General features: G+C 45.9%; 3 protein-coding genes across 4 annotated transcripts; 1 reads left to right on the top strand and 2 right to left on the bottom strand.

Moving 5' to 3' along the window:
- Window positions 1-1,276: 1,276 nt before the first annotated feature.
- Window positions 1,277-14,005, bottom strand: IK (IK cytokine). The gene is made up of 20 exons (XM_052642838.1): window positions 13,868-14,005; window positions 13,235-13,301; window positions 11,074-11,166; window positions 10,487-10,546; window positions 9,317-9,484; window positions 8,977-9,091; window positions 8,438-8,508; window positions 8,299-8,345; window positions 7,066-7,229; window positions 6,066-6,174; window positions 5,675-5,714; window positions 5,294-5,513; window positions 5,036-5,054; window positions 4,192-4,270; window positions 3,816-3,896; window positions 3,203-3,260; window positions 2,041-2,129; window positions 1,752-1,860; window positions 1,545-1,579; window positions 1,277-1,460 (listed from the first exon to the last, which is right to left on the bottom strand). Exons 1-20 carry the CDS (start codon window positions 13,881-13,883, stop codon window positions 1,433-1,435), a joined length of 1,668 nt encoding a protein of 555 aa, XP_052498798.1. The 5' UTR covers window positions 13,884-14,005; the 3' UTR covers window positions 1,277-1,432.
- Window positions 14,006-14,147: 142 nt separating this feature from the next.
- On the top strand, window positions 14,148-16,158 carry NDUFA2 (NADH:ubiquinone oxidoreductase subunit A2). The gene is made up of 3 exons (XM_052643059.1): window positions 14,148-14,289; window positions 14,412-14,518; window positions 15,961-16,158. The coding sequence occupies exons 1-3, from the start codon at window positions 14,189-14,191 to the stop codon at window positions 16,050-16,052; spliced, it is 300 nt and encodes a 99-aa protein (XP_052499019.1). The 5' UTR covers window positions 14,148-14,188; the 3' UTR covers window positions 16,053-16,158.
- A 78-nt stretch (window positions 16,159-16,236) lies between these two features.
- On the bottom strand, window positions 16,237-21,824 carry TMCO6 (transmembrane and coiled-coil domains 6). Of its 2 annotated transcripts, none has more exons than XM_052643057.1 (12): window positions 21,659-21,824; window positions 21,429-21,541; window positions 19,576-19,691; window positions 19,286-19,469; window positions 18,879-18,983; window positions 18,631-18,716; window positions 18,294-18,410; window positions 17,964-18,087; window positions 17,686-17,872; window positions 17,448-17,542; window positions 16,899-17,066; window positions 16,237-16,669 (listed from the first exon to the last, which is right to left on the bottom strand). In XM_052643057.1, the coding sequence occupies exons 1-12, from the start codon at window positions 21,741-21,743 to the stop codon at window positions 16,556-16,558; spliced, it is 1,494 nt and encodes a 497-aa protein (XP_052499017.1). In that variant the 5' UTR covers window positions 21,744-21,824; the 3' UTR covers window positions 16,237-16,555. The 2 variants fall into 2 exon arrangements, with proteins under 2 accessions (XP_052499017.1, XP_052499018.1); XM_052643058.1 differs by having other exon boundaries at window positions 17,976-18,087.
- Between the last annotated feature and the right edge of the window lie 678 nt (window positions 21,825-22,502).

Genomic DNA, 22,502 nt, shown 5'->3' with positions numbered 1-22,502 from the left:
CAACAGTTGACATTCTGATTACCAAAGATTCTGCAAAGATGAGAGCACTCTGTATTGTGGGACAGATGAGGAGGAGCATGGGCTCCTGTCTGAAGAAAATGTTCTCACATTGTAGTATAAGCCTTCTAAGACATCTTACATGCTGATACCCAGCTCCCTTCAGAAGAGGTGAAATAAGTGAGGTTAAGAGACCTCAGCGAGGCTCCAAGTCCCTTGTATGGTCTTGTGAGTCCTTGTTCCTCACAATGCAGCCACCTGGTTACTTCCACAAGGCTTGGTGGTACTTGCAGAAACTTAAACTGGCAGTCAACTCCCAGGTCTGGATATTAAGTGACCCTCTAGGTATCTTCATCTGAGCCAGGTCGGTTTCTGTGACCTTTTCCCTAATTGTGACTGCTGCCAACCACCAAGAAATCAGGGTATCACTGTCTGAAATTAACCCATCTAGGTGTTATTGCAGACAGAGCCCAATTTCAGCCTCCTAGATGCCATGCACAAAGCTGGCTTCCTCAAAAAACCCTTACTCTCTCAAGGTGAAAGTAACCAAAGGCAATGGCTAAGGCAGCCATCTAGCTTTTCTTGGATCTTGTAAGCCGTCAGGTTGTACCTCTGGGCAGGCAGTGGCAGCTATGGACCAGCCAGAAATAAACTGTGACCTTTGTTGACAAGTACCAAAGTACTGGCAGTTAAGCTGAGAAGAAAAGGGTGGTGGAGTGAGCTGAAGGCCAGAGAGCCCACACCTAGGTCTTGACAAACTGTTCAGTGTGTTGAAGGGCACCAAACCCCTCTTAGCTAGGACAGGGATTCCTCAAGTGAGGGATTCCTCACTTCCCCTCCAACCCAATGAGCAGTGATTTCTGCTTGGAATTACTGAAGATCCCCGCAAGGCATAAATCTGTGAAAGGTTTTTTGTTCCCAGGAGTGTTTCTCATCAGGTGCCTTCACCTAGAACCCAGTCATGCGCAACCTTGGGATCAGATTGGCAGCTCACTGGGCTAACCCTAAGTCCCAGAGAACCTCTACCCTAAGACTAGGTCCCCAGATGAGTCTGCTATTTAAGACCAATCATCTTTATTTTTCTCTGCCTATCAGTGAGGGTCAATCATCCCTTCTCCACTGGGTATCCTGGCTACTATATATATTGCTTAGGAATCTATTAACAGAAGCACAGCTCAGCAAAGAACTGAGCTGACTTTTTCCATGTGATTTTTATACAATCAGTGGGATTAGAAGACTTCTTGGTGTACTGGGCCCTCAACATACATAAGACAAGACAGCAGGTTAACCAACTTTAATGGGATCAAAACATTATACAATAAAATTTATATACATTCACACAAAAAATCTTTCAACTTTTTTTTGGAATTGTATAAAGCAAGCAGTGGGGAGTAAATCCTTGTGGAGATTATTCTTGGAGTTGGAACCAGAGATTTTAGTATTTTGGTCTTTTCACTTCAACTCTGCAATAGGAGGAGAAATGAACATAAGATCAATATACTAAGCAATTCTCACCAGTCCCACAGAGGAAAAATAATGCTGCTCACCCATCAGCTTCCATCTTCTTCCTCTTCTCAATGATCTGCAAGAACAACAGTTATAGTTGATAGACTGCCATTCTAAGCTCACCTGAAACCCAAGGCTGACCTCTCTCCTACTTCCATGGCTCTCCAACCCCTTGCCTGGTTCCTGAATCTGTGGGCAAGTATGTCTTCCCAGCTCAGGCCCTCCCACCCAGAACCAGTCCCACTTACCGCACTAATCTTTTTCCACTGGCGATCAAGCTCTGCTTTGTCATTGGTTTCCTTGAAGCGCCTGGTTTTCCGCCCTTCAGACATCTTGATGCCATACTGGAATGCAGCTCTGAAGGGAAAAAAGGGGAGTTGAGGGAAGGAGGCATCAGAGGTTACAGAGCAGTAGCAAGGTATTCCCAGAGGACCTATGAGCAGAGAACTGATTTTGTAATGTTTCAGCCAGACTACACCCTCTAACCACGCCCCATCCCTCTCCTCACTCTTGGCTATATTTAGTACCAAGACTCACTTGGGCAAAGCCTCCTTGTTGTTCATATACTCGCTATATTCCTCCTGGGTGTCAAAGTCCCAGCGGCCTAAAGGACCTTTCTTGTTACCCTGTTGCAGGACAGAATGGGGGGGCAGGGAAGGAAGAGTTGTCAGTGGAAATCAAATTTTAGCCCTTGATTAAAGCCAGGCTCTCCCATAATCCCAGGTTTTATCATTAATAAATCCTACCTTAATAATAAGTGTTTACTATGTACTTACTATGGGTTGGGAAGATCCAATGCAGAACGGAAAGGCTACCTACTCTAGTATTCCAGCCTGGAGAATTCCATGGACTGTATAGTCCATGAGGTCGCGAAGAGTCGCACAACTGAGCGACTTTCACTTCACTCACTCCCATGGGCCAGGCATTATTCTGCACATTTAACATGTACCTTATTTAATTCTCTCAGAAACTGTTCTGAGAGAACTTAAGAGTTCTCTCCATTTTCCTAATGAGGAAACTGAAGAATAAGCAGTAACATAATTTGACATGGTCACAACACTAATACCTAGCAGAGCCAGGGTTAAGCAAGGCTCCAAAACAGAATTAAACCATGCTGTTAAGCACAAAAGTACAGAGAGAACAAGGAAAAAGATGACACTTCTTCACCCTTATTGGTGTTTGTTTAAGGCTTAGAGGAAATATCAATCCTGGCTATAATAAAACTCTAGTTATTTTCCTTTTTCTCCTACCAGTAATTTTCTTTTTAAAAAAAAAAACTTATTTTTACTTTTACAATACTGTATTGGTTTTGCCATACATTGACATGAATCCACCAAGTGTGTATACAAGCTCCCAATCCTGAATCCCCCTCCCACCTCCCACTGCCAGTTATTTTCTAAAAACTGAAATTCCTTCTGCCCTTTTCTACATGTGCACTAAAGGCCTGCTTACTGCCCAAGATGGAATTCAAAGCCTGGCATTTTACAGAAAATAAAAAGAAACATATTCTTGGCCCTATCTCATTTGACTCTGTCATGACGCTTTAAAACACTTAAGCTGCCCAAGACCCACAATGCCACTGCTCCTACTACTCCAGCTAACGGAAGATGAGCCTCAGGAAATGACAGATCTTTTGGGAGGAGGAAATGGGATATGTGTTTAACAGTAACTGCCCCCACCCATTCTTCCAGCTCCACACCTGGTCCATTTTGCTATAATCCACCTCCTCATCACTGTCCACAGCCATGTCATCCATCCTAAAAAGAAGCAACAGTTTAAAAGAGATGGTGGATTTCCAGACTCCTATGCTTCATTCAGAAACCTACCTACTGAGAGACTATATGCCTAGGAATAGCCATCCCTCCTAGGCCTCCCACACAGAGCCTAACAGAATACTTTATCTAGTAAGAAGTACCCCTGGGTTCCAGCAAGTCAAATTTCCACATCACTGCTACTACCCCCAAACTTGTTCTCCGATCGTCCCAGTCCGCCTTCTTCAATAGAGTCTCGGGACTGCCCTGGTAGTCCACTGCTTAGCAATCCACCCACCAGTGCAGGGGAACAAGTTCAATCCCTGATCTGGAAAGATTCCGCATGCAGGTGGACAACTAAGTTTGCGTGTCCCAACTACTGAACCTGAGCTCCACAACAGGAAAAGCTACTGCAACTAGAGAGTAGCCCCCGCTCGTCACAACTAGAAAAGACCCACACACAGCAAAAAGACCCAGCATAGCCAAAAATAAAATTAAAAATAAATAAAAAGCTATGTGACGATTATTATTAAATGAAAAAAAAGAAAAATTCTCACGTACGTGGCTGGATAGCACTCAGCATAGCTATTGGACATGCCAAAGAAATCTCCCAGCTGCTTCTTGTCCTCTGGCTTCTTCAGCATATGCTACATTAAAGAAAATAATTCTACCAACAGCAGAAAAACTTCAAGCAGAAAGGGCCAAGGGCTAGAAGCCCCAACATGAAAACTCTTAAGAAGAGGGCTAGAACATGAATGGGTCCTTTGAAAAAGGGGAAATACATGACTTCATCCTTGTCAAAATCCAGCACGAAAGGATAAGAGCAAGACATGTGAGGGTTGGGGGGAAGGGGTGGTGGTTAAGGGGAAGCAGGTGGAGTTGGAATGAAAAGAGAACAGTTTGCTAGAACCCATGAAAACATTGAAATAAAGGATATGATTCCGTGCCTTCCCAGCCAGCAGATCCAGCAAACTTTTCATTGATGGACTTGATCAACTCCTTGGCAGATCCGGGTCCTGTGCAAAAGAGAACTCTGTTCAGACTTTTAAATAAGGAATTTACAACCTCTTCCCTACAACACACTTCCCACCTGTGCTTTTTGTAAGAACATTTTTTTAAGCAACAGAATTCTTTTTTAACTAAAGAAGTTTTAATCAAATTTCAACTCAAAACGAGCTACTCTGCTTGAGATGCAGTCGTGTACCCAGAACATCCTTCGCTCAACAACCTGCCTCACATCCTCAGAACCCCAGAGCTGGGAGAATTACATCAAACAAATATGGCCGGACTCAGAGGGAGAGGGAGAGGGTGGGATGATTTGGGAGAATGGCATTGTAACATGTATACTATCATGTAAGAATCGAATCGCCAGTCTATGTCCGACGCAGGATACAGCATGCTTGGGGCTGGTGCACAGTGATTACCCAGAGAGATGTTATGGGTAGGGAGGTGGGAGGGGGGTTCATGTTTGGGAACACATGTACACCCGTGGTGGATTCATGTCAATGTATGGCAAAACCAATACAGTACCGTAAAGTAAAATAAAGTAAAAATAAAAATTAAAAAAAAAACAACAAATATGACCTACTATTGTGCAGGAAGACTGAATTCCACACTTATCTTCTATCTACCCCATAAAGCAAGGCATGGATCTTTCGAGAACCCAGAATAGGAAGTTCCCCAGTCCCACCCTTGGCAGCTCTGAAATCTGAGTCAGACTCTCAGTCCAGAACAAAGCAGCACTGCCAGAGCCAATGCAAGATGCCACAGGTACAACTCACCTTTGTCAACATCCATGGGCTGGAAAGAAAACAGAAACTGAAGTGAGTGTCACCAAAAAGGATGCCCACTCATCTCTCCCCCAAGTTTGAAACAATTTGCTACCCCACCTCTTGCCCACATTTCCAGGACAGATTAGTTGACCCAGTTGCTACTATGGAGCCATGAGGCACCTACATAACTCATGCGGGTTCTATACCTGGTTGGGCAGCCACAAAGATAGGCAGCCCCTCCATCTGGTGCCCGGGACTCCCACTCACCTCATCGTCCACTTTTGGCTTCTCAAAGTAGCTGTGCCTCTTCTTCTCTTCTTCTCGCTCTCGGTCCCGCTCTCGCTCCCGGTCTCGGTCCCGCTCTCGCTCTCGCTCCCGCTCTCTGTCTCTCTCCCGATCACGCTCCCGTTCCCGGTATCTCTCCCGCTCCTTGTCTCGAGGAGTCTTGGTTGTGGAGGGCACATAATCCCCAATATCTTCAAATATACTAGGAAAACAGAGATCCCAGGCTGACAAAGTCACACATATTTCTATCTCCCCCAACCATTTTTCCAGATTCTCACACCAAGGCGTCCCCCAAATGCCAAAGACAGGAAACCCAGAAGACCTTCTTCCCTCAGATCAGGAGTCAGGGGCTAGGATACATACTTCATGTCGGCTTCCGGGGGTTTCTTCTCTTCCATTTTCCCTGTAACATAAACAGAGTAAGGAGAACACTCCTGAGTTAATTTCCACCCAGCATCACCATGCTTCCTAGCTCTTAATACCCTTTTATACATCTTCTTTTTAAAAGATGGGACAACAAAAGCTATCCCTACTTCCCCTCCCCATGCCTCAAAACTGACCACTGCTTCCTAGGTGGGTCAAGCAGACAGAACCTAGATGTAACTATCCCCCTCCTAATGCTTCACTGCTCCCATATTTCTCAGGTCCCCAGGAGCCTCCCAATGCTCTAGAACAGAAGGCTCTAGGAGACCTTGGTTCCATCCTCAAAAGCCCCTCAAAGGGTAAGGTTTCTCTCCCTAACCCTCCCGGTTACCTTTATCTTTCTTTTTGAGCTTCTTGTTACGGGTACCCTGCCTCAGGTAGGAAAGGATCTGGGTGAGCTTGCTGATGACAATGTCATTTGTAGTCAGTGTGGTCTGGGCCTGAAAAATCCAAGAAGAATGTTATCCCACTGAGCAGGACTCTCCTCATTTATTCATTCATTTACTTTAACAAACTGAAGGATGGGTGAAAATTAACTAGGTGAAGACAGGTAGAGGTGTTGTAAAAGGACATTCTGGACAGATGAAACAGCATACAAAGGCCTGGGTCAAAAGTGAATTTAGTACATTCAAGAAAGCCAGGGTGATTGGACAACAAACAAGAAAGTGAGGTAAAAACAGACTGCAAAGGCCAGAGTTACAGGGCCTCACAGGCCATGATAAAGACTTTGCTTTTTATCCTAACAGTAAGAAATCATCAAAAGCTTCTAAACCGTGATGAAACAAAGTTCATGTTGTGGAATCATCACTCTAGTCATGTATAAAAATAATGGAAAAGAGGATGGAAAGACATGGGAAGTGGTAATGGCCATATAGTACAGGGTTTCTTTTTGAAGGTGATAAAAATGTTTTGTGGTTTTTTATGACAATGTTTTAAAATTGATTTTGATGCAAGTTACACATTCACAGTATATTCTATGAATATACTAAAAGCCACTGAATTGTACAATTTAAAGGGATGAATCGTATGGTATGTAAATTATATCTCAATAATAATAAAGGTAAATATAATACTGAAAGGGAAACAGAGTGGAAGTGTGGAGACTAATTAGGAGCCTCTTTTAATAGTTTCAGCAAGAGATGATGGCTAAGAATGGAATGTTACTGTGTCACTGGCGGAGACAGAAAAGTCAATGAATTCAACGGAGATTCGGGAGGTTAAAATGTGGACAGAACTTGGTTAAATGTGGTAGATGAGGCTCAGGGCAACATCAAGGCTGATTACCAGGTTTGAGGCTCACGCGGCAGGCTCTTGGGACTTGGGTCACTCACCTCCATGGTGGGGCAATCAGCTTTGCTGCGGATAAGAGTAGTGGGGATGTCTGTGTCGGCGTACTCATCATCCAGGTCTACCACATAGGCCATGCGGCCTGGAAGAAACAGCTCATTCCGCTCATATGCTTTGCTCTTGAAGAGCATGCGGTAAACATTTCGGCCTACAAAATGAGAAACAGCAGCAAGTAGCCAATAAGAACCTTCTACAACAGCAGCTGCAGTTTACTTTTAGCTTGTAAGAATACCAAGTCTGAGAGTTAGGTGATTTACTACCACTTAAGTCATCTGACTACTGCACTCCTAGAGCTACTAAGAGACAGAACAAAGAATGGGACCCTGGCCATTTAACTCCAAAGTCTGAGCTCTTATCCACCCTTCTTACACTGCCTTCTGAATACTGTGTGCCTAGCACTGTATTAGGCCCTGTGAGGAAGAAGGATGAAGTTTACACTAATACCGATGAAGATCTGAAGATGGGGAAAAATAGCACTACTACATGCCCAATGTGATAGGCATGTTACACATATTATTTCTCTTTGTCCCAATAACCTCATGAGGTATATTAACCCCATTTTGCAAGTGGACAAGCAGGAGCTGAGAAACTGTGTTGGTTGCACCCCAAATCACATGCCTTGCATGATTTCACCACAGGATTCAAATGCAGGTTTCCGAATTCTGAGTTTTTAATCACCAACCATGCTACCTCCCTTAATGGATAAGCCCAAATCTGAGAGAGAGTCCAGCCTAACTGAAGGGACATTAGTGCGTGAGTGTGCTAAGTTGCTTCAGTCGTATCTGACTCTTTGCGACCCATACTATGGACGGTAGCCTGCCAGGCTCCTCTGTCCATGGGATTTTCCAGGCAAGAATACTGGAGTGGGTTACCACACCCTCCTCCGGGGATCTTCCCAACCCAGGGATGGAAACTGCATTTCCTGGATCTCCTGCATTGGCAGGAAGGTTCTTTATCACTAGCGCCACCTGGGAAGCCCAGGGACGTTAGTAACATATATGAAATAACTACCGGGGACATTAGTAATATATATTAAATAAGTAAGTCCACATCTGAGTTCTATTAAGAGTAGTAGTATGTGGGAGCTACTTGGTTTGGGGACAAAAAAAAGAGATGAGTTGGTTGAGGGAGAGGGGAAGCTTATCCTGCCCAGAGCACTAAATTCCCTACAAGTCATCTGGAATGCAGAGGCACTAGTGCAGAAATTCTGTACTCACCCAAACGTGTTTTGAATTCAATTTTATTTTCAGGATCCTCATCTTTCCTGAAAAGACAGAAAGAACATTCTTGCTAAATGTGTTCCTATGTTTGGCCCAACCTTTCTAAACTCTCAAGCTCTCCCTGGTGTTTACTTACTTAGTTTCCTTCTGGGGCTTTTCCATCATTTCTTCCTCCTCTTTCTCTTTGCTGGCAATTTCAGCTCGTACCTGACAGGAAAGCACTTAAGGTTTATCCATTTATTCACTTTACATATCTTTACTGAATACCATTATGCCACACTGTGCCAGGAACTAAGAATTCAATACTAAAGAAAACAATATAGTCCTTGCTTTAATGGAGCTTATAAAAAGAAATGCAGACAAATTAAACAATTAAACAACAAAATGTGATAACTGCTATAAATAAAACAGAAGAGCTATGCAAGTGCACAGGTAGTAGGAGGTGAGGAAGGGGGAGACCACCATACCTAGGTGATAAGGGAAGGTTTGCTTCCCCAAGAAGATAAAACTGAGGCTGAGACTTGAAAGACAAATAGCAACTGGTCCTACAGAAGGGTCACCATTAGACCTTTTAGATGGTTTGAACTAAGGGCAATCTCCCTCGTCACCCAAAAAGGCCCTTAAAAGAGCATTCAGCATGGCAGTATTACTCTCCACCTACCAATGAAGGCTCACCTTTTGAAGCAGAGCAAAATCCAAGCCTTTCACCAAATGGGTGTGTTCCATGTCACCACCCAAGAATTTAGACTCCTGGATCAACTGTCTTCTTTTCTCTGCAGCTGATTTGTCCCTGGAGAATGAAACAGACCACCTAAGAACTAGCCTTTGAATAAATAAATTGAAAAATGAAGCCTAGAAAAAAAAAATAACCATCCTTTGTGGGCGGGAAGCGCCTCTTGAAATGGCTTGGTATGAGGAAAAGACTTTCCAGAGCAAGGAAAATGTGAAGAATTCATACTGCCACTGTATGACTCTGCAGTGCTGAGAATCATGCCCTGGCCCGATCAGTACTCACGCCTCAGCAGTGGGGCCCACAGCCCTGTAGTTAGCCGTGGTGCTTATCAGTTCCGTTTCCTCATAATCTTTGTTCACACCATCCCGCCGTTCTTTGGCACGGTCCCGGTACTTCTCTGCTAGTTCTCTCTCTCTCTCAATTTCTTGTTGGCGAAGCTTGGCATAATAACTGTGACCAGGGAAAGGCAAATGTGTGAGCCTCAGCCTGTTTCTGCCTGTTTCTTTATACCTTCATCCAACTCTCTATGCTGAAAACTCATATATGTCCTGACAGCACTGCTGGTCAGCTCTTTTTGTTTTTAGTATTTGTCTCCACTAGGTCTTATTGTGACACAAGGGATCTTCGATCTTTGCTTGGGCATGTGGGATCTAGTTCCCTGACCAGGGATTGAACCCAGGCCCCCTGCATTGGGAGGGCGAAGTCTTAGCCACTGGACCACCAGGGAAGTTCCTGGCCACCTCTTGGCAGTCCTCAAAATTAGAGCTACAGCTTCTTCCAGTTCACAGATATGCTGTTCTAAAGCCACCTCAGTATACTCCATTTGTCACTTCAGAATCCTTCACTATCACCCAGCTCTATATCACTGAGTCTCTACAGGTATGAGACTTTTCCATATGGCAACCAGAAAGTCACCTGAATTTTTATCACCTTCCAAATTTCACCTGAAAATAGGTCATTTCTTGCCAGTCCTCCTCAAGAAGAGAGGAAAAAGTAAAGTTCGAGATCCAGGAAGCTTGGTATATAAAAAATAGCAATAACAATGATGACAGTGGCAACCAAGATTGACTGGATGGTTACTATATGCCAGGAACTGGTACTAAGTGTTTACATGGACTGTCACAGTTGATCCTCATGACAACCTAATAAAAATTATTACCACTATCTTGATTCTACCCATGAGAATACTGAAGATTAGAGATGTTGAGCAAAATGCCCAAGAATATCCAGCAAGAAACTGGTAAAGACGAGATTAAAACACCGCAAGGTGGCTCCAAAGCCCTAAACTGCCAAATAAACTGCCATTCTAAGTATCATTCCTCTCCACTATGAAAGCAGAGAACCTCAAGACAGGAAAGGAAAACCTCAATCTCTTGGCTCCTAACTAGCCCCTATTCCTTACCCCCAAACACCATCCACCACAAAACCCAATACTCCTCTACCTTCCTTTACCTTTTCTTTTTTCTCCTTCGTGCAGCTGGATCTTCATCCTCATTGTACTCTCTTGGCATCCTAGCAAAAAAAGAAATTCATGGATAGCAAAATATTGCCACAGCACCAGAAACCCCAAGAAGTACCCTTGAGAATTAAAGAAAAGCCCAGAATACTGACCAAAGCAAAAACTGTCAGTTTTAATCAGGCAGAGATCCAGGTCAATATTTGTAGGTGAGTCGTTCTCAAATTTTAGAAAGCATCACAACCATCTGAAGGACTACTAAAATTATATATACCCAAACATCTGCCCTAGAATCTGAGTCTGTGGGGCTGGAATGGATCCAGAAATCTTATTTAAGCACCAGGAGCAACTCTAGTTGGTCCAACAAACGGTCCGTGGAACATACTCTGAGAAAAACTGAGATCCCTAGAGCATCCCAGTCTTTCCTGGAGCTTCACTCTCAAGAGGGAGAGAATCAAAACCATGGACTTAAAAAAAAAAAAAAACGGGGGGGGGGGGTGCTTTCGAGTTCCTAAGACATCTAGTTCAATAAATTTTCCATAGGAAATAGTCAGAACACAGATCGGATCAACCCAGAACTTACTCATGGTGACGTGACTTAGAGGGTGGTGCAGAGGTAGGTGCAGCCCTTGGGGTCATGAGAAGTTTCCTGAAGTCTTCATTAGTGAGTTTTGATCTAAAGGGCAAAAATTTTTACAAATTAGTACCCGATGAGAATTGGAAAAGGAATATGTAAAAAATATGGTTCACTTTACTAGAAATCAGGGAAATACAAATTAAAACAAAGACATGCCTTTTTTAATGCATCAGTGCTAATGATTAAGTTTGATAAATCAAGAATGAGTGAGAATTTGGGAAGTGGATATTCTCTTATCACCGACAGGAATATAAATCAGCATAGATAACTAGGAGGATGATTTGCCAGTATCTTTCTTAAAATTTAAATGTGTAATATCCTATGATGGAGCAACTCCATTCAACTGTATTTAACCTGGTCAATTACTGGCATTATGTGTATAAGGCCTGTGAAAGAGATCTAATTACAGTTTCGAAAAAAATAAAAACTTGGGAAGGACCTAAACTCTCACTGGAGACTATTAATAAATAAACTGTGACAGTATTTCCCAAATGTGGAGAACATAGCACTGATGGTATAAGATGTAATTTTAACTGATACAGTGACCAAACTCAAGTAAGTTTCGTTTAAACTCTCTTCAGAGCAGGCCTCTTCCTTGGCCTGCTGAGCCCACTGTAGCAAAGAATCCTGCTAGGTCTCCCCCAAAATGACTCTTCAACACTACCAAAATACAAATTAAGACTATTGCAAAAGGGGATAAGGATCAAAATTCAACTCTGAATACAACAGAGACAATAGGGAATTTATGGAAAATTACTCAGACATCAAAGTGGAAGATGAATTTGATTAGATTAGCAAGAGGAGTGACTGGATCTCATTGACTGATTGATGGATGGATGGTATTCTCCATACCCTAACAGAATTCTTTGCTAAAATTGGGTTCAGGAGACCTGGAGAAAAATATAAGCCCTGCAGAAGCCTGACTAGAGTTTGGTCAAGAAGGGAGTCCTTCAGCAGAGGTGTGCATCCCTACTTCGGGGCTGACTACATTTCCACTTGGGGTCACTAGGACACAGCTATCCCATACTATAGAGTTCTGAGGGTGGGATTTTGGGGTATGAGCCCTGGCCCTAATCCACCAGCATTTTAGAAACCTATGTGGGGGATGTACAGCCATCACAGCTGGTGGCACCGGGATGGAATCACTTCTGTGTGTACTGTGTGGCAGAGTCCAGCTCCAGCCACCTGGACACTTACTACATGAACCTCACACGCCTCTCCCTGCCCCATAGTCTGGGGATCCACGCTCACGCCTGGAGGGACATTGATGAGACAAGGCTTGAGCTAAGAGAAAGCCAGAGGACAGGCTGTGAGGGAAGATGAAGGCAGGGTATCTTGCCAGGGAGGAAGATGAAGTTGAGTATCACACTAACGGTGAGGGTTGGTTTCTGTTGCTGCTGAGGCAGAACAAGAACCAAGTAGGACTGGCTATTAGTATACTTGATGTCAACAAGTATGTAGGTAACAAGTAGGACAGGAAAAACTTTCCCTCTACCCTCTTATATTTATATATATATTCTGTACCAGAGATCTGCAAATGAAACTAACAAAAGACAAACTTAAAAAAAAAAAGTCCTTGTCACTGCCATGAAAATAAGGACTAAGATATTGAGAAGGGAAGATCATCAGATGGCAAAATTATATACACACAATGTAACATCACTTAATTTTAATATTTTAACTCACAAGGCAATATTTTACTGAGATATAAATGCATGTGTATAAATGCATTTAAAAAGAGTAGCAAAAAAGATATGTGTAAAAAAGGTAAAATGGCTACCTCTAAAAAAGGGGATGAAATTGGGAATGTTATCAAAGACAACATTGACTTCATTCTGATGTTTTAATTTTATACAAAAATTAATTCCTAAGTAATGCAAAATTAAACATGAATTTAAAAAAATTAGCACTCACTCTGTCATTATTTCCCCTCTAACACTTTTATGCAGTTGGCCTGACCCAGTTAAAGTTCACAGAGATAATAGGGCAAGTGGTATGATTCTCTGACCATTCTTCGTGACAAGACATTCAGAATTCTTTCACTATCACCACCACCACTTCGCTCATTCCCCAGCTCATTCCCATGGTTCTACGTCAAAACACTCACTGGTGGAAGGAGTGAGGATCGTCCACATCGTGGCCATCTGGAGCCAAGGGATTGGAGAATGGTTCGCCTAAGAAAAAGAATTGATATTAATTTAATAAATCTCTTTAGAGTCAGGTCCTGTGCAAAAGTTGGGGATTCAGTAGTGAACAATACAGATGTCTTTTCCTGTCAACTTGCTCACAATCTAGTGGGGAAAAAAGTCAAGAACAGGGACACTGACAATACAATGTAAAAAATGCTAAAGCAAAAAATACAAGTAGCTACGGGAGCGCAGAGGACGGGACCCCTAAAACCAGGCTGGAGGATCAGCCAAGAAATCCTGAACATGACATCTAAGATACTACGCAAAAGATAAACTGACGTAACTGAAAATTAAGTGATAGGGGTTGGGGGAGGCTCACAGATAAATCTTATCTGTCGTGGGCTGGGACAAGAACAAGATTTAGGGACAATCTGGAATTTCCCGGCCTCGTTCGGGGCCCAAGTGCTTCGCCAGGGTCCAAGCGTCACACTCCCGGCCCGCCTCCACTCCGCCCCACCCCCCACATATACGGCTTAAATTCTGAAGCCAAAATAACACGCCACATGTCCCGAGTCCCGCGGGGAAAAAAGGAGAGATGACCCGAGCCTTACTATCTCGCTCCGGCATTTCGTCCGCAGTTTTTCAACCCCAACAACGACTGAGGATCCAGTAACAACACAATGCTACAGGAACCTCCCCACAATGCACCTCAGGAGACCGCCCACAATTCCTTTCGGGCCCCAGCTTTTCCGTCTCGGCCGCGGGCGGAGAAATCAAAGCAGGCGTTGACTGGAAATGCTTTTATGGCATTGGGTAAGCGTGACCCCGCCCCTTGCGTACACCAACCTATCACGGGGCTGGAGCGTCCAAAGCTGATTTGATAGGATTACTTGGCCGGAAGGTCTAGGGTGGATGATTGAGTACTAGCCGAGATGGCGGCGGCTGCAGCGATTCGTGGAGTCAGAGGCAAACTGGGCCTTCGTGAAATTCGTATCCATTTGTGCCAGCGCTCGCCCGGCAGCCAGGGCGTCAGGTGAGGCGCGGCCCAGTGAGGCGGGTGGGCTTCGGGGCGCCAGGGTCATGACCTCGACCTCCTGGGTGTCTGGAGAGGCCCGTGCCCACACCGCACGCGCGGTGCTCTCTCCTTCCCCGCAGGGACTTCATTGAGAAACGCTATGTGGAGCTGAAGAAAGCGAATCCCGACCTGCCCATCCTAATCCGCGAGTGCTCCGATGTGCAGCCCAAGCTCTGGGCCCGCTACGGTGAGCGCGGGACGCAGGGAACCAGAGACCCCGGAGGGGGAACAAAGGTTCGAAGAGAGAAAGGGCCGCCCAAGGTCACACAGAAACCTACACAGGGACTGGGACTCAGACTTCAGCTTTGCTGTTGATCTTGTTGCAAATAAGGAAATATACATTCGCAGAGTTACAGAGTGTTTGTATCCAAGTAACAGGTGGAGACAGGCCCTGCCCTGCATAGAAATCGTTTTTGTAGTTCAGAACAGGCTTCAGGTTGCCTGTGTTGAGTGCTTTCCTGTCCAAATCTCTTGAACCTTAAGTATATAAGGGGTGGATTCCTTTTTCTCATCTTGTAGATATTAAAACGCTGAATGAACAATTGTATGGAACATACCTAACGTTTTTCAGCTAAGATGCATAACACGGTTGAGCTTTTACATTTGTTCCCCAATCCTAGACTGCACTTCTGCCAGACTTCAGTAGCTGGCTTTTCAGGTTACAATTCAGGTAATCTTGTAGGTCTGAATTTCGATATCACCTCCTCAAAAAGGCATTCCCTGACCAGTTATGTAACATTGCCTCTTTACCCTGTTTCATTTTACCAAGTGTTTATTAACATACTACCTGTGTCATTTTACCACAATTTGAAAACTACTCTCATGTTGCCTGAACATAGAGACACAATAAATATTCATGCTTACTGAATAATTGGGCTTCCCTGGTGGCTCAGACGGTAAAGAGTCTGCCTGCAATGTGAGAGACCAAAGTTCGATCCCTGGGTCCGGCAGACCCCCTGGAGAAGGAAATGGCAACCCACCCCAGTATTCTTGCCTGGAAAATTTCATGGACGGAGGAGCCTGCCAGGCTACAGTCCATGGGATCGCAGAGTCAGACAGGACTAAGCGACTTCACTTTCACTCACTGAATAATGGTATTTTTAATCACAGCTTTTAATTACACTTTGCCCTAGGAATGTCTGGGGGAAGGCAGGGAGTCACACCCAGGGCAGATTGGTTTTAACAGTGCAGCTAAGTGCAGTTTGCCATGCACTAAAAGTTGTTTGCAGGAAAAAATTTTCCTTCTGAAAGCTAGTAGACTAGAGGAGATGGAAACACAAATAACTTTAGTTTATGAACTATAGGAGCCATTAAAAGGGCACAATTAAGAGGCAGGCCCATGTGATACTCTCCTGACAATGATTAATACTCAGTGCTACCATGCCCCTTAAAACTTCCCTGAAACACTTTCCTTCCCATTATGACCACCCACAATGAGCCAAAATTCTACTTAGACCTGGGCTTCCGAGATATGTTAGAGACCCACTGGATAAATTCTAGGCATGTCAAATACATTTTGGTCATATCTCTTTACTACCCTTCGTATCCTACCAACAGTGTAAGTGGAAGACTACTTTGGTAGCCTGTACAGTGCAGAGTGAATAATTAATAATCTTTCTGTCTCCTCAGCATTTGGCCAAGAGAAGAATGTCTCTCTGAACAACTTCAGTGCTGATCAGGTAACTAGAGCCCTGGAGAATGTGCTAAGTAGCAAAGCCTGAAGTCTCCACTGTGGATTAAAAACAACAGCCCCAGAGTCTGGGCTCTGCTGGACTAAGTACAATGTGGAGAAATGTATTCTGTTCTGTATAAAGATTGTGCTGAAAATGCTGTCTAAAGATGATCTGATTCGCATCCCACCAACTACCCCTTATTGTGCAACCATCTGAGGGAAAGCAGTTGAATATAAAAATAAAACTTATTTTATTCTGTCCCATCAAAAGCCATGAGCCACTGAATCCAAGAAAAGGGAAAGAAGAAGAAAAAAGGAGGTTCCAGGGACCTATATTAAGTATACCACACTGAGTTCCATCTGGTCCTCTTGCCTGGACAGTGCTGGATGAAAGGGGAGGAGCTGGGATCCAGAGGTCTTGGCTTAGGCTTAGGTGTAAGAGCTGAGGGCATGATACCCTTATGGTTCTAAACCCCCAAAGGGGCTCTATAGGCCAGGACATCGGGGAGTAGGGGAGATAAGGAGTGGAGTACATGACTTTCAGAAGTCAAGTCACCCATGAAGAGCTGTCTGCTGGAGAGCATGCACGCGATCCTGGAGCTGTGCCACCTCCTCATGCCTTTGTAAGGCCTGCAGCCCTGACTGCTGCAAGAAGGCCTGGGCAGCCTGAGAGCAGGGAAGAAAGATTCAACACTGGGTCCCTGAGCGGCAGCACACAAACACCACAGCCTTGAGTTAGCCCACCTCTTCTTGGAAGAGTGTATTCCCAACAAGAGTACAGAAGTTTGGACCTGGAGCCCACCTAGGCTAGCCAGGCCCAGAGAAGTGACTAAAGACTGTAAGGAAGGGGGCCATGGTGGAACAGGGGGACTGGGGACTAAGGCCAGAAACCCACCCCTGGCTGATAGAGGAACAGCAGCTGCAGCAGCTCCACACTCTGGCCTACTACTTCAGTGTCAGAGAGGGCCAGTGTGTCCAGCAAGGTGGGGAGCAGGAGCCCTGGCCATAGATGCTGACAGTAAGCGGGACCTTTCTCTGCAACGTTGCACAGAACTGTGAGCACCTGCAGACAGAAACATGTACACAGTACCCACAATGAAACCCAAAGATTTTAATGATAGCTGGAATGGGGTGCTGACCACATGCCCAGTCACCATGCCAAGCACTCTTAATATGCATATTCTGTAATCCCTTCAGGCACCCTCTGGTAGGATTACTATTCCCAATTATAAGTGAGGAAACTGAAGCTTAGTTAATAACTAGTAAACTATAGTTTAGGAACGCACACCTATACTGTTCTGTGACTGATGGTCTGGCCCTGAAGGAATCCATACCACACCACCTGCCTGCTCTCAGCTCAGGGTACTTCTGAGGGCTCAGGTCTGCTCTCACTGTTTTACACTTAGGCCACCATATCTTGGACCCAAGGGACCCAAATACTTACCAATACGCTCACCACATTAGACACTGACAACAAGTGCAAGAGGGGCTCAATCAGATCCAGGGAGATCAAGGAGGTACAGAAACTAGGGCTGTTTGCTGAAAGGGAAAACGTCAGAGTGAAGTTGCTCCAACTCAGGCATGAAACCAACCCACTCCCAATCCTACCCACCTCAGCCCAGACCAAGAGGAAATATTCCCAGGAGCTAAAGGTCCAGGCCAAGCCAAATCGTGGTGCTTACCAGTGAGGTTGTTAAGGAGCCAGAGGCCCTCAGGAAGCAGGCTGGGCTGTTTGTGGAGAAAGAACTGCAGAAGGATAAATAAGGCTGCCAGAACACGCTCATCTTGGAGATGCATTGGCCCTCCCACAGTCTCTGCTGCTGCCTCTGTCAGCAAGTTGCTTAGACACCGAACAACAGGGCATACCAGCTGTAAAGACAAGTAGGGGTTCAGGTTTAAGGAGGAAGAGGCAACCTGCACATGAGCTGAAACTGAATCAGAGGGTCACCCAGATATTGACCTGTCCACATACCAGCTCCAGTCCTGCATCCTCAGTTCTCTGGACAGCCGCAGCCAAGTCCAACAGCAGCAGCCCCAGGGTGGTTAGAGCCCCCTGGGTGATGAGCAGGGCATTGTTGACCTGGCTGGGCAACAGGAAGCAAGCAGTCACTATTCAGTCAGTCCTTCCTTAAGCTGGCAACCAGCTTAGGTCTGTGTGTTCCCTGAGCTCCAAGAAGAGAGGACCAGAGAAGACAGGAACTCATCCCCACAATTCCAGAAACTAAAGCCTGAGTGTCATGGAAGGAAGCCCCAGAAGAAGTCTGTTGCACTTTCCCAATTGCCCTATTACCTGCAGATGATGTAGTGAAGGCACCAGGCAAACTCCACGGCTACCCCAAGGTTCAGCTTTGGACCAGGTTGTAACAGTTGCAGTATGTGCTGGGGAAGAGTAGAGCCCAGGACCAAGCTGTCAGTAGAAGCAGAGGTGTGAGTAGGAACCACAGAAGGCAAGATGTCAATCACTCTTCCCAAACCCGAAGTGCAGGTGGGAAAGTGCCCCAAACCCAAAGTTCTTCCCAGTTAGGCACATGGGGTTGAAATGTCCAATGCGTTGGAAACAAGACTCAGGCATCCAGGGGCTACACTACCGAGTAGGTCACACCTGCCTACACATAAGTTTTACTTACGGGATAATCTTCTCTGGAGCTTCTCTAGCCTGCAGAAGCTGGGACAAGGCATATCCAAGGGCTTCCAGCACAGTCAGATGGGGAGACTAGAAGCAGAGTAGGGATCTGACTCTGGAACCTAGGCCATAAGGTTTCCTAAGACTTTCAATCCCTTAGCATAGAGAAGAGGCTGGAGCTGCCTAACCAAAGCAGGTGGGGCGTGTAAGGAGATGGGTACTCCAGGAGGAAGAAAGAAGGTGGACACTCACCTGGATGCAGGCAGCCAAGGCCGGAACAATGCCCTGAGGTAGAAGCTGCCTTCTCACAGCCTCACTCTCCACAATCAGGTTACCCAGGGTATACAGACAGAGCTCCTGAGAGCAGAACAACAAAAGCACTGGACTTGGCCTACCTCAGGATCTCAGGCTGGGCGTGGATGGGCCAGGGTTGCGGGGGAGGAGGGCATGGGTGGGGGCTGGGGTGGGAATGGGAAAGATGAAGCATCCCAGTCCCTGAGAATCTGAGCACAGGGGAATGGCAGGTGACGGTGCATGTATGGCTGTGGCTGTCAGGGAACCAGGTTTTCCTCCTTTACCTACCTGCCAGCTCAAACTGGACCCAAAAGCACAATTTTTAAATCCAACCCAAGAACAAGGTAGGACAGGACAGGGCTTACTATAAAGTCTGAGCTGTGACCGGAGAGGTAGGTGAGAAGGTAGGAAGTGGCTGGCAGGCAGGCCTCAGCCACCGCAGACTGCTCAGAGTGAGAGAGCTCATGAAGGCACCGAGCCGCCTCAAGCTGCAGCAGGGCATGGTTGCTGGTCAGGAGCCCAACCAGGGTCCGAATGCTGCCCTCCAGCCTACGTGAGTGAGCACCAGAGTCCTTCTCAGCTAGCTGCCCATTCCCTCCACACCCCTGTCCATCCCCCAGAGCCCCAGCCACCCATCCACATCATCCACACTGACCTGATGAAGGTCTGTTGTGTCTCAGGGTGCTGCAACCCTCGACGAAGGCTGACCAGAGCCCTCTCCCTCTCTTTTTCCTCTATCCCCCGCTGGGCCAACCACAGGAACTCCTGGATCTGCAGCACAGGGCAGGAAAATGAGACATGGCAACACATCGATCCCAGATAGCAAGGCATGAGTTCTGCTCGACTCCACCTGTGAGCCCTGCAATATGGTACAATCCCTAGAACTTGTCATTCACACTATTATGGCTAATAAATGCCAACCCTGCAGTAGAGTGGACTGAAGAGGAAATCAAAACTGTTTAATACCAGCCCTGCCACTTATTCTACAAGGGACTAAACCCAGTGTCTCACCTGAAAAATGGGAGTAACATCTACTTTGGTGTCTTACTGGGTTATTTCAAGAATAACATTTAAACCTCCCAGCCTGGCATAACCTACCCCTCCAGCCATTGTCCCCATACAACTGATACTGCAACGACATTTAGCATAACATGAATTATTTTTTTAATGTTTCCAAGTTTTTGCAATATTGATCCCTTCTGCCTGGGATACCATCCACAGGTCCTCCACTTCCTTCAGATTTCTCTTCTCACTGCCTCTGGGAAGTTAGTTCTTTCTGGTATCCTTTGAACGATTCAGTGGTTTCTACTGTGCCTCATGTTTCCTTCACCACAGGCAGTAGCACATCTGTCTCCTTCAGTGGGTTGGGAACATGTCAAAGAAAGGGACTCTTTTTTGTGTACCTGAGTACCCAGCATAGGTGTCTTGGTACAAAATAGACACACAATGAATAAATGACACAACCTAGGTATAAGTTCTTCATAAACTATACACATAAACAAAGTATAAACATAGGGTATGCCTGATGCTTACTAAATGAATAAATGACCTGAAATAAGTTCTTTTGTTCACTTATTCCATAAATGCTGAGCATCTACTATACACCAGATATTATATAGGCATCTGAATTTTCAATGATGACAAATAAGATAAAGTCTAGTTAGAAAAAAGGTAACAAATAAGCAAATAATTAGTATAATTAACATTCTGCAGACCTACTTTAGATGCAGCAAATGCAAAGGCTCTAGGAGAATAATGGGGCTGGTATATTGTTCCAAGAACTGAAAAAAGGACAATGTGGCTGAAATGAGTAAACTGATAAGATTGCAAATGGCAGAGGTTATACTATGCTAGAGTGTGTAGATCACAGGATGGATTTTGGATGCATCTGCCTGATGTGTAAAGAATGAATGTTTTAAAATTAATTTAGTAGGAGGCTAATCACTTTACAATATTGTGGTGGTTTTCGCCATACATCAACATGAATCAGCCACGGGTGTACAGGTTGTCTCCCCATCCTGAAACCCCCTCCCAAAGAATGAATCTGAGAGAGGCAAAATTTCGGTAGATGACCTGTTAAAAGGCTTCTGTTCAGTATGCAGAGAAGAGGGTACTGTCAATTTTGACGGCAACGCCATGTAAAGACTTCTAGGAGGGAATAAACGGCGGGGAGGGGAGGGGAGGACTTGATGACATATTGGTGTTGGGATAAGGAAGAGAGTTGTCAAGAATTATTTCCTGGTTTCTGGCTTGACCCACTAGACGAATGGAGAAGCAAATGGCAACCCACTCTAGTATTCTTGCCGGGAGAATCCCATGGACGGAGGAGCCCGGCGGGTTACAGTACATGGGAGTCACAAAAAGTCGGACAAGACTGAAGCGACTGAGGACTAGACGGATAGAGGTGTTGAAGCGTTCGCGTTCAGGTTTGGAGACAACCCTCGAGTACAACAGAAGGAATTTGCCGCCTAGTGGGTGTGACTGTCATCACGCACCCTGACCGCTCACCTGGGCTTCTCCGAGGATCACGACCACACGTCCCCCTTCGGCTTCCTCCGTAGCTTCGTCTCTCAGCAGCCTCTTACTGACCAGCTGCTGCTCCCTCCGCGCCTTCCGCAGTGCTGAGGGGAAAGGAGCCGGCTGAGCATGGGAGGAGAACCCACAACCCAGGGCTCGTCCCGTTGCCCCATCTCCGACCGCCATAACCCCATCCTCCCGTGTTCCTCGCCCACCCGCACCTGCCTCCCGCTCCCGCCGGCGGCACCGTAGCTCCTCCACTCCGCAGCCCAAAGGCCTGAGGAGGCCCCGCCGTCCGCGCCACATGATAGAAGTGGAAAAATTCTGCAGGAACTGGAGAGCCAACAACTTTACCCAGAGATCCAAAACACGACACAGCCGGCGCAGGCACAGCGCAGGGCGGAAGGGGAGGTGCCAGTGGGCGGGGCACGAAGCGAAGGGAAGGCGGAGCGGAATGAGGGGGCGCGACCACACGCCAGCTTGCGCGAAGCGGCGAGAGGGTGGGGCAGAGAGAGGGAGGGAAGATGCAAAGACAGGATTGAGTGGGGCGAAGGCGGAGAGGGGCTACTAATTGAGGGAAGGGACCTCTCAGTTCAGTTCAGTTCAGTCGCTCAGTCGTGTCCGACTCTTTGCGACCCCATGAATCGCAGCACGCCAGGCCTCCCTGTCCATCACCAACTCCCGGAGTTCACTCAGACTCACGTCCATCGAATCAGTGATGCCATGCAGCCATCTCATCCTCTGTCGTCCCCTTCTCCTCCTGCCCCCAATCCCTCCCAGCATCAGAGTCTTTTCCAATGAGTCAACTCTTTGCATGAGGTGGCCAAAGTACTGGAGTTTCAGCTTTAGCATCATTCCTTCCAAAGAATACCCAGGGCTGATCTCCTTCAGAATGGACTGGTTGGATTCTCCAACACCACAGTTCAAAAGCATCAATTCTTCGGCGCTCAGCCTTCTTCACCGTCCAACTCTCACATCCATACATGACCACAGGAAAAACCATAGCCTTGACTAGGCGGACCTTAGTCCGCAAAGTAATGTCTCTGCTTTTGAATATGCTATCTA

Source organism: Budorcas taxicolor, chromosome 7 (genome assembly GCF_023091745.1).
Source record: "Budorcas taxicolor isolate Tak-1 chromosome 7, Takin1.1, whole genome shotgun sequence".
NCBI lineage: Eukaryota > Metazoa > Chordata > Mammalia > Artiodactyla > Bovidae > Budorcas > Budorcas taxicolor.
Note: the sequence above shows the minus strand (reverse complement) of the source record. Positions and strands in the feature narration are given on the sequence as shown.

Excerpts from the sequence above, each read along its gene's own strand:
- IK (XM_052642838.1), bottom strand. Across the intron at positions 6,175-7,065 it reads CTGATTGCCCCACCATGGAG|GCCCAGACCACACTGACTAC; the intron begins GTGAGTGACCCA and ends TGGATTTTTCAG. Across the intron at positions 5,715-6,065 it reads GCTCAAAAAGAAAGATAAAG|GGAAAATGGAAGAGAAGAAA; the intron begins GTAACCGGGAGG and ends TTTATGTTACAG.
- NDUFA2 (XM_052643059.1), top strand. The coding sequence starts at position 14,189 with ATGGCGGCGGCTGCAGCGATTCGTGGAGTCAGAGGCAAACTGGGCCTT. Across the intron at positions 14,290-14,411 it reads CCCGGCAGCCAGGGCGTCAG|GGACTTCATTGAGAAACGCT; the intron begins GTGAGGCGCGGC and ends CCTTCCCCGCAG. Across the intron at positions 14,519-15,960 it reads CAAGCTCTGGGCCCGCTACG|CATTTGGCCAAGAGAAGAAT; the intron begins GTGAGCGCGGGA and ends CTGTCTCCTCAG.
- TMCO6 (XM_052643057.1), bottom strand. The coding sequence starts at position 21,743 with ATGTGGCGCGGACGGCGGGGCCTCCTCAGGCCTTTGGGCTGCGGAGTG. Across the intron at positions 21,542-21,658 it reads CCGGCGGGAGCGGGAGGCAG|CACTGCGGAAGGCGCGGAGG; the intron begins GTGCGGGTGGGC and ends CTTTCCCCTCAG. Across the intron at positions 17,067-17,447 it reads CTAATGTGGTGAGCGTATTG|GTGCTCACAGTTCTGTGCAA; the intron begins GTAAGTATTTGG and ends TTCTGTCTGCAG.